The 12,831-nt window shown below is 47.3% G+C and overlaps 1 protein-coding gene and 1 non-coding gene across 7 annotated transcripts in view; both read left to right on the forward strand.

The window, feature by feature from the left end:
• Positions 1 to 4,701: 4,701 nt before the first annotated feature.
• MECR (mitochondrial trans-2-enoyl-CoA reductase) overlaps positions 4,702 to 12,831 on the forward strand; it is a 35,801-nt gene continuing 27,671 nt past the window's right edge. For 5 of the 6 annotated variants that reach the window (XM_068967627.1, XM_068967626.1, XM_068967629.1 and 2 more), the window contains exon 1: positions 4,702 to 4,885. In XM_068967627.1, the coding sequence (XP_068823728.1) occupies positions 4,710 to 4,885 (176 nt within the window). In that variant the 5' untranslated portion in view covers positions 4,702 to 4,709. Of the gene's footprint in view, positions 4,886 to 12,295; positions 12,360 to 12,462; positions 12,614 to 12,831 lie in introns of those variants that run through there. The other variant, XM_068967628.1, reaches the window with a different exon arrangement.
• On the forward strand, positions 6,122 to 6,225 carry LOC138077253 (U6 spliceosomal RNA). The gene has a single exon (XR_011144716.1). It is a non-coding gene; the product is annotated as a U6 spliceosomal RNA (small nuclear RNA).

The raw sequence follows: 12,831 nt of genomic DNA on the forward strand, positions 1-12,831 counted from the left end.
TTACTGCTGGTCCCATTTTGGGGGGATGTGGAAACTGAGAAAAGCAGAAAAGTTTTTTGGGTGTCTCAGAAAGCATAAGACACTTGCCCAAGGTCACACAGCTAGTAATGGTGGGTTCAGAGCTCAGACCTAGATCAGACTGATTCCACAGCCCTCTTTGTGCAGAGGAAGACTATGGGCAGAGACTGAGCTGGAGGGAGAAAAGGACACAAGTAACAGATGGACAGATGAAAAGAGAACATTCTGCTCCACTTGAAAAAGACCATAGGCTTCTCTAATCTTTGAGAGAAGAAGGAAGGGAAACGGAAAGTCTTGGCCTGCAGTGACCAGCCCAAATCTAGGGAAAAGGAGATGGTACCACCGACAGGCTCAGGCCACAAGGAAATTCAATTACTTTCAACTCATGGAATATTCATGACACCTGCCCTGTGCCAGGCCCCATATTGGGTGCTGGTGTCATGGAGATGCACTAAATGTGGCCCTACTCTTGCCTGGAGGGGGAAATGGGCACATAAATAAGTAAGAGACTGTGTCCTAAAGGTCATAACACCAGCCCAAAGAAAACACAAAGGTACCAGGGCTTGACTCAGCCTGGGGGTTTGGGAAACAACATCAAAGAGGTGATACCTGAACCTGGAGTTTCCTAGATAGGCAATGCAGAAAAGGGCATTTCAGGCAGAAGGAACAGCCTGAATAAAGGCAGGAGACATGGAAGTACTGGGAAAGGTCAGTGTCAGGTGTGGTTGCATCGTAGTCTCTGCATGGTCCAGCAGCAGAGAACAAAGACAGTGCGGAAGCTGAGGGACAAAGGGTCTCGAATGTAAGACCAGGACAATTGGATCTGGTCCCCTCAATCAGTGGTTCTCAAATGGTGCCCCTGAAGGAGCCCGAATGTTCCTCAAGTCAAGCTGAGGGATCCTACAGGTGAATTAAAACCACGGTCATGTTTTCCTCTTTTTTTCTAATACTTATTTATTTGTTTATCATGGGGGATCTTTTCATTGCAGCACTCAAATTCTTAGCTGTGCCTGACCAGAGATTGAACCCAGGCCCACCATATTGGGAGTGCAGAGTCTTAGCCACTGGACCACCAGGGAAGTCCCAGTCATGTTTTTCTAATTTGCAATTAGAAAATAGATTAATTACAATGAGTAGAAATTTGTTGTTGTTATTTTAAGGTGTTTTCCCTCCATCTATTTTTCTGAAGATTTTAAAACATGTCAGTAGTGTGAGAGAATGATAAAATTAGCATAGAACCATAGTTTTGTTTACAAGTTTAAGTTTAATATATCAATAGTTCAGAGTTTTCTAATACAAAGAACTGTAGCTTCTGGTTCTCCCTGAGTATTGAGTAATCATGGAAGGATTTTAAGCAAGGGATCAACAAAATCTGGTCTTTCTCTTAGAAAAAAGAAAGTAATTCTGGAGGCCTAAGAAAGAAGGAAATGGAGAGAGAAAGAAGGGAGAGAATTTCAGTTAGGAAGAAGATTATTGACACAGTTCAAACAAGAGCTGATTTCCTGGGCCAAAAATGAGAGCTATCATGATGCCCAGGGGACCACATCCAGCCCCCAAAGAGGAAGACAGGCTGGCTGAGGCTGGGTGACTCTCCAGGCTTTCTGGATGAGCTGCCCAGGGAATTCAGAGGAACCAGTTTCATAAAGAAGATAAAATCAATAGCTCAATGTCACCTAGGGAGTCTTCCAACAGAAATAGAACTGTGTGTCACTGTGAAAATAAAAGATAGGCAAGACTGGGTGTGTGTGGAGGGGAAGTGTGTGTGTACTGGGAGGAAGACTTGGTCTTCCTTGGAACACTAATTTTCTCTAATAATAAAAATAAGTAGGGGCTTCTCTGGTAGTCCAGTGGTTAAGAATCCACCTGCCAGTGCAGGGGACACAGGTTCAGTCCCTGGCCCCGGAAGATTCCTCATGTGGTGAAGCAACCAAGCCTGTGTACCACAACTATTGAGCACACGAACCGCAACTACTGAAGCCTGTGCTCCACGTCAAAAGAAGCCACTGCAATGGGAAACCCAAGCAGCGCAACAAAAGCAACCCCTGCTCACCACGACTGGAGAAAGCCCGGGCGCAGCGACAGAGATCCTACGCGGCCAAAAGTGAGGAAATAAAGAAATAACTTTGTTTAAAGTACACACACTTTTGAGATGTACTGTAAGCCAGTCTGGGTGTTTTACAGATGATATTTCTCATTTAATCTTTACAATAACCCCCGATAACAGTTATCAAATGCTTTCATGCCAAACATTGTGTTCAATGCTTCAAGTGAATAATAGCTCACAATCACCTTGAATCAGATACCAGTATTTCCTTCATTTTAAGGATAAGGAAATGGAGACACAGGGAGACCAGGTGGCTTGTCCAAAATCAAATGGCCAAACAGTGGCAGAGCCAGGACTCAAAGCCAGGTTTGCCAGAATGCAGCATGTGTGCCCTTTGACCTGACACTTTCTTTTCTTCCTCAGAGGAAAGGCTCTAAATTGGCAACTTTGAGGTCAATAAAACCCAATGAAATGAATTCTTCCTTATCCTTTTAAGCCTTGGTTCAGTGTTTCTCAAGTTTGTTCCCCAGGCCACCTGCATCAGAAAATTCTTGAGAGCTGCTTGTAAGAAATGTAGATTCAAAAGGAAAAAAAAGGAAATGTAGATTCCTGAAGAATTATGGCAACTAAACGTAACACGTGATCATGAATTGGGTCCTGAAGAAGAAAAATTATATTCAAGGGATAACTGATTAAAATGTGAATAAGATTTGGTGATTGTGCAGACTTGTTAATTTCTTTATTTTGATCATTTTGTTACACATGTTATCAGTTCAGTTCAGTCGCTCAGTCGTGTTCGACTCTTTGTGACCCCATGAACTGAAGCACACCAGGCCTCCCTGTCCATCACCAACTCCCGGAGTTCACTCAGACTCACATCCATTGAGTCAGTGATGCCATCCAGCCATCTCATCCTCTGTCATCCCCTTCTCCTCCTGCCCCCAATCCCTCCCAGCATCAGAGTCTTCTCCAGTGAGTCAACTCTTCACATGAGGTGGCCAAAGTACTGGAGTTTCAGCTTCAGCATCATTCCTTCCAAAGAAATCCCAGGGCTGATCTCCTTCAGAATGGACTGGTTGGATCTCCTTGCAGTCCAAGGGACTCTCAGGAGTCTTCTCCAACACCACAGTTCAAAAGCATCAATTCTTCGGTGCTCAGCCTTCTTCACAGTCCAACTCTCACATCCATACACATGATGTTAATTTCTGGGGAATCTAGATGAAGGTATAGAGAGAATGTGATTATTTTACAGATCTGAACTTATATGAAAATTAAGTTAAAATTTTAAAAAATATATTAAAAATGTAGTTTCCTGGATCCCTCCCCAAGATTCTAATTCAGGTCTGAGATGGGACTTCAGGTGGTTTTCATACATATAGAAGACTTTGAGTCACAGGACTGTCTCCAACACCACCTCCTCCAAGAGCCCCCACCCCCACCTCAGTCCCAAAACACCTCTCTCCTTCAGACTCCAGAAGTGCCCTCTGTCATGCCCTAATATTTAACTCGGGTTTTAGTTATGCTTGTGTCTTCCTTCCACAAATAATGTGATAAGCATCATTCTTGGGTTACACCTCTTTACACCACATTTCCACAAAGGTCTGCTTTAGTCAAAGGTATGGTTTTTCAAGTAGTCATGTACAGATGTGAGAGCTGGACCATAAAGAAGGCTGAGCACTGAAGAACAAATGTTTTCAAACTGTGGTGCTGGAGAAGACTTTTTAGAGTCCCTTGAACAGCAAGGAGATCAAAACAGTCAATCCTAAAGGAAATCAATCCTAAATATTGACTGGAAGGACTGATGCTGAAGCTGGAGCTCCAATACTTTGGCCACCTGATGCGAAGAGGTGGCACTCACTGGAAAAGACCCTGATGCTAGGAAAGAGTGAGGGCAGGAGGAGAAGGGGACAACAGAGGATGAGATGATCAGATGGCATCATTGACTCCATGGACATGAGTTTGAACAAACTCCAGGAAATAGTGAAGGACAGGGAAGCCTGGTGTGCTGGAGTCCATGGGGTCGCGAAGAGTTGGACAGGACTGAGTGACTGAACAACAAGGAATGAGAAAGCTGTCTCACAGTTTCAATCGTTGGCCCGAGGTGGCCAAGCTAACAAGCGGCAGGTCTAGGATTTGAACCTGTCATCTAACTCCAAACCCAGTACTCGTACCTCCACATCTACTTACATCTACTCTACTTAGTGTAGGGAAGTAAGGTTTGCCACCCAACGCTGTTAGAAGACAGCTGGGATTAAATGAAATAACGCCTCATTTGAACACAGTGAGCGCTCTGTTCACTGTGAGGAGAAACTGAGGCCAGGGGAGGGGAAATTGTCTTCCCCCAAATCAAACATCAATTGCAGACTTTAAGCCAGTCCCAGCTTTAAGCCAGTTTCTAACGTTCATTGTTAGGAGTTCAACCCTGGGATGCTCAGAGTCCCCGAGACGCCCCTAACTCCCTCCGCCGACTACTCCTGGTTTCCCAGGGAGTTTCACCTAGCGCCAGCGCCAGCTGCGGAGGACCGCGACAGCCCTTTAAAGGGAGCGAGGGGCGTGGTCACCCGGGAGGCGGGGCCGGGTGCAAGCGAGCGGTCGCTGGAAGATGACGTATCTCGCAGCGTCTGGCTCTGAGTTGACTGGACGGAACATGTGGGTTTGCGGGGCGCTCTGCAGGGCTCGAGCCCCGGCCCAGCTGGGGCAGAGGCTGCTCCCAGAGTCCCGCCGGCGACGGCCTGCCTCCGCCTCCTTCTCTGCCTCTGCCGAGCCTTCCCGGGTCCGGGCGCTGGTCTATGGACACCACGGGGACCCAGCCAAGGTCGTCGAGTAAGACACGGCGCCGAAATAGGGGAAGGGGACTGGGGTTGGCAGGTGGGTATTAAGATGCGCTTTGGGGAAGGAAGACTAGAAAGGGAAGGAGGGTCAAGGCCAGAGGAGGATAATAGGAAACTGTTGTCCAGGTGTGGTAGCTCAGAAAGTCCGTGCTTGAGGAAGTTGAAAACCTGGCAGGCACAGTTACGGTGACAGTGGCTGACGTTCGCCGATCCTGTACTCTGTGGGCCAATCCGTATATAAATGGATGCTCTCATTTAATCGTCACAACAACCCTTTGGTGCGGATACTTGATTTAGCCCCATTTTGCAAATGAGAAAATAGAGACATGAGAAGTAAAATCACTTGTCCAAGATCACACAAGCCAGTAAGTGGCAGAGTCAGAATTTTTTGAACCCACAGCTGTCTGACTGGCCTACGTGAATTCCTATGCTCTATTGTTTTATGGAAGGAATTTTCAGAATACTTTTTTATCCATTTGGATCTTCACTTCTCATAGTGAAGTAGATCAGAGATCATTGCTTCCAGTTTGCAGAAGGCAAGTGACTTGTCCAAAGTGATTTAGCTAATAAAAATTGGAACAGAGGAATTCTTGGCTCCTGAATCCTGTCTCATGTGATTTCCTCTCCAGTACACTGTGTGTGTGCCTTTAGCTAGTTAAAAAGAGCTCCTGTTTTGGAGCCATAAAGACCTAAGATCAAATACAGGCTTGGCCTCTTAGTAGCTGTTTGATCTTGGACAAATCACTCAGCCCCTCTGAGCCTTTATTACTTTTGTGATTATAGCCTAAAATTCTGTTGGATCTTAATCCATGATTTTTGCATGTGGCTGAAAAAAACAGTATGTGAATTTTCAACAATTATACATCTGCACATAAGTGCTTATAGCCATGCAGAAGACCTAGTGAGGTCCACTAGTGGTACGAGGGTAGAAGCACCGATCTGGAAATGAGAAGACCTGGGGTCAAGTCCTTGCCCTCCCTGTCCTAGCTGTGTGTGTTTAACAAGTTACTGAGATTCTCTGAGCTTCAGTTTTACCATATTTAAAAATGGAGTTATAGCTCATAGTGCTAATCAGCTTCAATAAAAGGAATGCTCTTCACCAAAAAGTACCTGCATACTCTCTTGCAGTCCCTTGTTTAAAACTCTTTGATTCCCAGCAAATGGTTTGATTGCTTTCCAAATGACAGACAAACAAGGAATTATTTTTATGATTCAAATTCAGGCTAGAGTGCTGGCTTCAGCAGCTCAGATATTAAAATTGAAATGATACAGAGATTACCATGGTCTCTGCACAAGGGTGACATGCAAATTTGTGAAGTGTTCCATATTTTTACTTAAAAAATACAAGCTAGATGTTTTGGCAGCTGAAGAGGATAAGCCTCAGATATCAGTGCATGGTCATGCACTCGATTAGAGCAATTGAAATTTTGAGAATATACATCAGTCAGTAAACCCCAGTTTGTATGTTGATCATAGGTGATAAATCACCATGTTGGGAAGACATCCACTGAGGACTGCTGTCATGAGTTGGTAAAGCTCTGATGAACACTCTTTTTCCAGGAACACACCCCTAGTGAGAATGGGGTAGTGCCTCTCACAGGCTTGCCGTTTTTATGTGTCTGCTTCAGGGCCCGCCACAGAAAAGGAGCTCCAAAAATGTTAGTTGAATCTGAATCTAGTTTCTGTAATAAGTGTACCTTTTATTGAGTTCTGTGGTGATGAGGCAGGTGTCTCCGATGTTCAGGGACCCTGAGAGAGGCATGGGAAGGTTAGGCAGCCAAGCGCAGCTGCCTCCTGATAGATTCCCACCCCTTGGAGAGCCAGGGAAGCTGTTACAGAACAGACTGATCTGGTTGCAGATACCACTTAGGAAAAAGAGCTTCTCTTATCTCCTTGTGTGGAACCCTGATCATTTCCCAGAAGTCCAAAGCATGGTCTTTCCACGAAGCATTGTACTATTTACCTGGCTGTGTTTGGTCTTAGTTGTGGCACATGGCATCTTCATTGTGTCATGCGAGATCTTTCACTTCAGCACACTGACTCTGGTTGTGCCACGCGGGCTCTGGCGCGTGCGGCTTCAGTAGTTCGCAGTGCATGTTCTTAGTTGCTCCACGGCATGTAGGATCTTAGTTCTCCAGCCAGGGATCAAACCCTGTATTGCCCCGCGGATTTTCAAACACTGGACCACCAGGGAAGTCTCCATCATCTAAGCAACTCTGATGCCCCAGCCAGGGTTGAAAACCATTGTCCTGTGGGTACAGACCAAGGCAGGCAGTAATTCTCTCTGCCCCTAAAGGACAGCCTTCCCTTCTGACCCAGATTCAGGCGACCTAAGCATGGACTGAGGCCAGAGACTGGGATTCTCCTCTCTGTTGTCCTGTCAGGTGGTTGAGGGTAACCACACTGTCACAGAGTCAGGTGTCCTTTAAACATCCCGGTGACTGGATGTGTCAGGTTACACTGAGTGGGGTCATGGTGTCTGAGCAGAGTCCCAGCAGAGTGTTCCCCGACCTGATGTGACTCGTAATGCTTACACTGTGGGCCGAGTTCTGGGCACAGCAGGGAGGAAGAGTTTGCTCTGGTCTGAGTCAGGGGCAGAGCTCCTCAGAATGAGGCCTCCAGGGACCTGTTCTCCTGTCAACATTCTGAGTGTCCCTCTCTTTATTCCTCTTGCCCCCAAAGATTCCAGCTGTTCTCTGCCAAGGCCTTTTCCTTTAGTCTCTTAGTAAGTTTCTTTCTTTTACCCCCAAATGAATCCCCTAAATAACCACTTGGGTCTTTTTCAAGTAAAGAATTAAACTGCTGATCTAAATGAAATAAGACTGTGGGAGAAAATGACAAACATGGGAGAATTACAAACATTCCAGAAATTTCAGAGGTCCCCACGACCATCACCCCTTGTGCAGAGTTCTGGATTCTCTATCAGATAATTCCCGGAAACTCCAGTGTCCACTTTCCTTTATTTCCTACAAGTCCCCTTTTAGAACTTGCCATTCTCTGGATCTTGTGCTAATGACAGCTCTCATTTACTGTGTACCTACTAAGTGGCAGGAACTGAGCTAAGTTCCCCATATATGTTATGGATTTTTAAAATCACAGTAACCCAGTTTTGGTCATTGCTATCACCATTTTACAGATAAGAGAAGTGAGGCTCAAGACACTTGAAAGTCACTTGCCCAAGATCACACAACTAGGATGTCACTTTACTAACAGCCCATGATATAGACATAGACCTGAAGAAACAATGACCGTCATCTCAAATGTTTTTTGAGCATGAGATGGAGTATAAAGTTGGAAATAAGATCAGAAGAGAAGGTGAAATTATTGGTCATTCAGGTGACCCCAAGTCTCTGCTCTTCATTGGAAGGGCAGCACTCCCCTCCGCACCCCATCCCTGGGGAAGATGGTAGGAGTGCTATTCTCTGTCTCATCCCCTTTTCAGGATCCTGAAGCTTTCATAAAACAGCATCATAGTCATCATGGCTTTCTCACCTGCCTGCTGCTAGCACAGAATGAAATAAAGCTGTGAAGCCTTTGGACAAATACCCATTCTGTCTTAGCCAGATGGAATTAGGGGGAGCAGGTGGTGGGCTCCCAGGCTGTGTAGGTAGTGAGTTCTCACTCTAGGGCACTGTTTACTCTCAGGGGATTTCTTCTTTTTTACAGTTGATGTCGATGTTTAAAACTGAAGCTCTATGCAAGTGACTCGGTTTTTAAACCAGAATTACAGTAGTTTGAAAAAAAATTTAGCATTCTCATTTGGCACCCTGTTGAAAGAACTTGGATTTGTTTGCTTGTTTGTTGGTCTCCTGGAGCTCTTCACTGTGGTCGTGAGTGAAGACGGAGGGGACAGAACTCACTGTGCGCCTACGATGTGAGCCAGCATTTGTTCTTTGAGGGCCTACTAAGTGCTGGGTACTGAGGTGAATAATCCGTAGACTTTGCCCTCCAGGAGCTCACACTCCAGTCCAAGAGATGGTCCAGGGGTAAGTGCTGTGATAGACTCTATGGACGCACAGAAGGGGAACACCCAACCCTGTCAGAGTGCTGTCTCTGGAGACACAAGGTCTCAGCTGAGTCCCCCAGACAATCTGGGGCCGTAAACAAGGAGTACAAATAGAGGAGCCTGCATGGGCAGAAGCCCAGAGGAGAGAGAAAATGTGGTGCGTCTGACTGAGGACACGCCTTGAGTGCGCTCAGTATGTGGTCCTTGAAGGAGGAATCTGCAGAAAGAGGCTCAGAAGGGACGAGCCTTGGTCGCAGGATTCAGACCCCAGCTGGATTTCGTATCCTGTGAGCACTTTACATCACCTTCCCTCTGGACTTCACCCCGCACAGCCAGGTTTAGGGCCCAGTCCTTCCGCCCCCATCTCCTCACTCTTGCCTCTGACAGTCAAAGGTGGCCGCACACCTCCAAGGAACTGTCCCTAGATGCGGCCTGGGGAGCGCCGAGTTCATCCTGTCTGGCCTCTCCTAGCAGCTCCTGTGTGGTCCAGGCCTCTCCCAGCCTGAATGGTGGGAAAGGTCTTCATTTTAGAGAAGCAAGAGCAGAGATAACAGGAGGCTAATCTGTGGCTCATGGTGTGTCATCCGGGACCACTCGCGAGAGCACTAGTCCCAACCTCGCCACTCACTGGCAGGGTGAGGATGTCAGGCCAGTCTCCCTTCTTTTCAGTTTTGTTGTTCTTGTTTTGCTTTTGTCTTGGGGGGAGGGAGCAGGGTTGGGTTGGTTTCTTTAATTGAAGTATAGTTGACTTAAAATGTTATGTTAGTTTCTGGTGTACAGCAAAGTAATTGAGTTATATATATATATTTTTTTTTTCATATTCTTTTCCATTGTGGTTTATTACAGGGTATTGAATATAGTTCCCTGTGCTATTCCTTTTTTTTTTTTCCCAGTTATTTTTTGATAAAAGAAAGGGATTGACCAAGGTCACCTGTAGTAAACATGGGCATTCATGGGACTTCCCTGTCGGTCCAGTGGTTAAGACTGAACTTCCACTGCAGGGGGTGTGGATTTGATTCCTGGTCAGGGATCTAAGATCCCCACATGCTGTGCCATGTGACCAAAAAAAAAAAAAAAGGCATGAGTGCCATCCCCCCTAACCCTTGTCTTCTGTGTCAAAGCCAGTGACAAAGCTTCATAGCTCCCTTTTCTATGTACCTTAAAAAGTACACTCCTCTTTGTCTCATTCTCCCCAAACAACACTTTTTTCTGCCAAGACAAGACAAGGCCTCAGCATCCTTCTCAATGTAATCCTGCATCCATGGAAATGATTATGAGGCTTGAGTCCTCTGATTCAACAATTGTCCAGTTCTGACGAGTCTGGGAAGCTGAAGCAGACAGCCTGCTCACCAGGATTTGCTCTGGCACCCGTCCCGGGAGCAAGGGTGTGGCTTGAAATAAGGGATCCTGGGCACAAGGATCCAAGGGGCCCCTTTGCCACCAAAGTCAGCAGCCCACCAGACAGGGGCTGTGTTGTCATCATACCCAGCAAAGAGACAAAAGCGGCTGCAGGCTGTGGCCCCATCTTCCTCTCTGAGGCAACACAGAGAATTGTTCTTCAGTCCCTCAGTCATGTCCGATTCTTTGCGACCCCATGGACTGCAGCACGCCAGGCTTCCCTGTCCTTCACCATCTCCTGGAGCTTGCTCAAACTCATGTCCATTGAATCGGTGATGCCATCCAACCATCTCATTCTCTGTTGCCCCCTCTCCTCCTGCCTTCAATCTTTCCCAGCATCAGGGTCTTTTTCAGTGAATCAGCTTTTCGCATCAGGTGGCCAAAGTATTTGAGCTTCAGCATCAGTCCTTCCAATGAATATTCAGAATTGATTTCCTTTAGGATTGACTGGTTTGATCTCCTTGCTGTCCGAGGGACTCTAAAGAGTCTTTTCCAACACCACAGTTTGAAAGCATTAATTCTTTGGCACTCAGCCTTCTTTATGGTCCAGCTCTCACATCCATACATGACTACTGGAAAAACCATAGCTTTGACTAGACGGACCTTTGTCGGTAATGTCTCTGCTTTTTAATACACTGTCTAGCTTGGTGATAGCTTTTCTTCCAAGGAGCAAGCATCTTTTAATTTCATGGCTGCAGTCATTGTCCACAGTAATCTTGGAGCCCAAGAAAATAAAGTCTCTCCCACTTCCCCATTGTTTGCCATGAAGTGATGGGACTGGATGCCGTGATCTTCGTTTTTGGAATGTTGATCTTTAAGCCAGCTTTTTCACTCCCCTCTTTCACCTTCATCAGGAGGCTCTTTAGTTCCTCTTCACTTTCTGCTGTAAGGGTTGGTGTCATCTGCATATCTGAGGTTACTGATATTAGCCCTCATCAAACTAAGCAGCAGACCCTCTGCAGCTTCCGTCAGGCAGATTTCCTGATGTTAGCAGGTGTGGAATATTGGAGGCCTGCAAGCTATCTGGTAACCTTAGGGGAGGGAAAGAAGGAGTTTGAGAGGATAGAGAGAGGGTTTCTTTGTCAGTCCTGAGTAGAACCTTCCAGAAGCTGCCCTCAATCTCTGATTCCCTTCCATTCAAAGTGATTGTTCTTCAGAAGAAAAGCCCTGAACGGTGGGAGGGCCAGAGGACTCTGAGGTGAGGTCACCAGAAGAGGCACAGGGAGGCAGGCGGGAGTGCCCGCACACCATGGAACATGGTGAGCTTTGCCCCCTGAAAGGCGCCTTCCCTGAGAGCCCAGGACTCCATCCGAACCCCACCAATTGCAGCCACCGGCATCTCCTGCTGGGGGACAAGCTGGAGAACTTCATTCCTCCACGGTGGCCCAATTGTGCCCTGCTTATTAATGGTAAAATCAAATCCCACGACAGTATACCCAGAATGCCTAGCACTTTACTAAATCACAGAAGGTGGCACGCGTGTGACTATGGGGATTGGAGATGGACCCGGGAGAGCCACAGAAGACATTGGTCACCTTCACCCAGCGCCCTGTGTTGGAGCGCACGTTCTTGGCTGTCTGTGACGAGCAGAGGAGAAAGTCTCCCTGACCCAGAACAGCTCTTCCTGCAAAGCACTTTGAGGTGATGGGGTGGAAGATGCAGGATAAGGACAAATGGTTGCTAATGAAATGCAGAAGGCGGGAGAGATATCTTAGCGGAGCTGGCTGGTGCCCATCCAACACAGCCAGCATAACCGAGCCAGTCCCCAGAGTACTGGCCTCTTTTCCCCGCCTCTCAGAAGGCTCTTTCTTCTGCCTGCTTTTGTTTCCCTTGTAGTTCATATGGCATCACAGGTGTACAGCCTTGGCCTCAAAGGAGCCATTGTGACCTTATCCCGTCTGGGATCTGTCAAGTGAAGGCAGAGGCAGCACTCTGAGTTGTGTGGCGCCATCACGCTCACGGGGGACGGCACTGAACAGTCTTGGGAAAGTGACTTGAGATCCAGCCAGGCTGTGTTTGGGTGCCTCGCTTGCACTCCATAACACAGCCACCCACTCCTTTGGTGAGTTGAAAGATGAAAAACAAGGAGGAAATTGCTATCATTACACTCAAGGTTCAACTCCTGGAATTTAGACCCAGCCCGGTTTTCCTTCCTGTCTCTGCAGAGCGGTGTCCTTGACGACGCAGTTAGAACTGTCTGCAGGAACAGCAGTGTCTGGCATTGATGGCATTCCGTGGAGCAGGCTGGGGCTGGTCTCCCCGGTGCGCGGCAGCTGGACCAACACAGCTCTCCCCCAAACCCCGCCTGCCCCCTGGGTGAGCAGCCTGTGGCAGGCCCGTCCCCGCCCTCAGCCACCTGTGTTTGCAGCTTCAACTTTCCATCTCCTGCCCCTCGCCCTGCCCCTCCTGCCGCACAGCTAGGCTCCCACAAGACAAAGAAGAGAACTGGGAGTGGGTTGCAGCGCTTTTTAAATTGCCATTTGGAGGCAGATGGTTCCCCTGTGTGCTGTGAGGGTAGAGTTCCCGTCCAAGCT

Source organism: Capricornis sumatraensis, chromosome 3, assembly GCF_032405125.1.
Source record: "Capricornis sumatraensis isolate serow.1 chromosome 3, serow.2, whole genome shotgun sequence".
NCBI classification, from domain to species: Eukaryota; Metazoa; Chordata; class Mammalia; order Artiodactyla; family Bovidae; genus Capricornis; species Capricornis sumatraensis.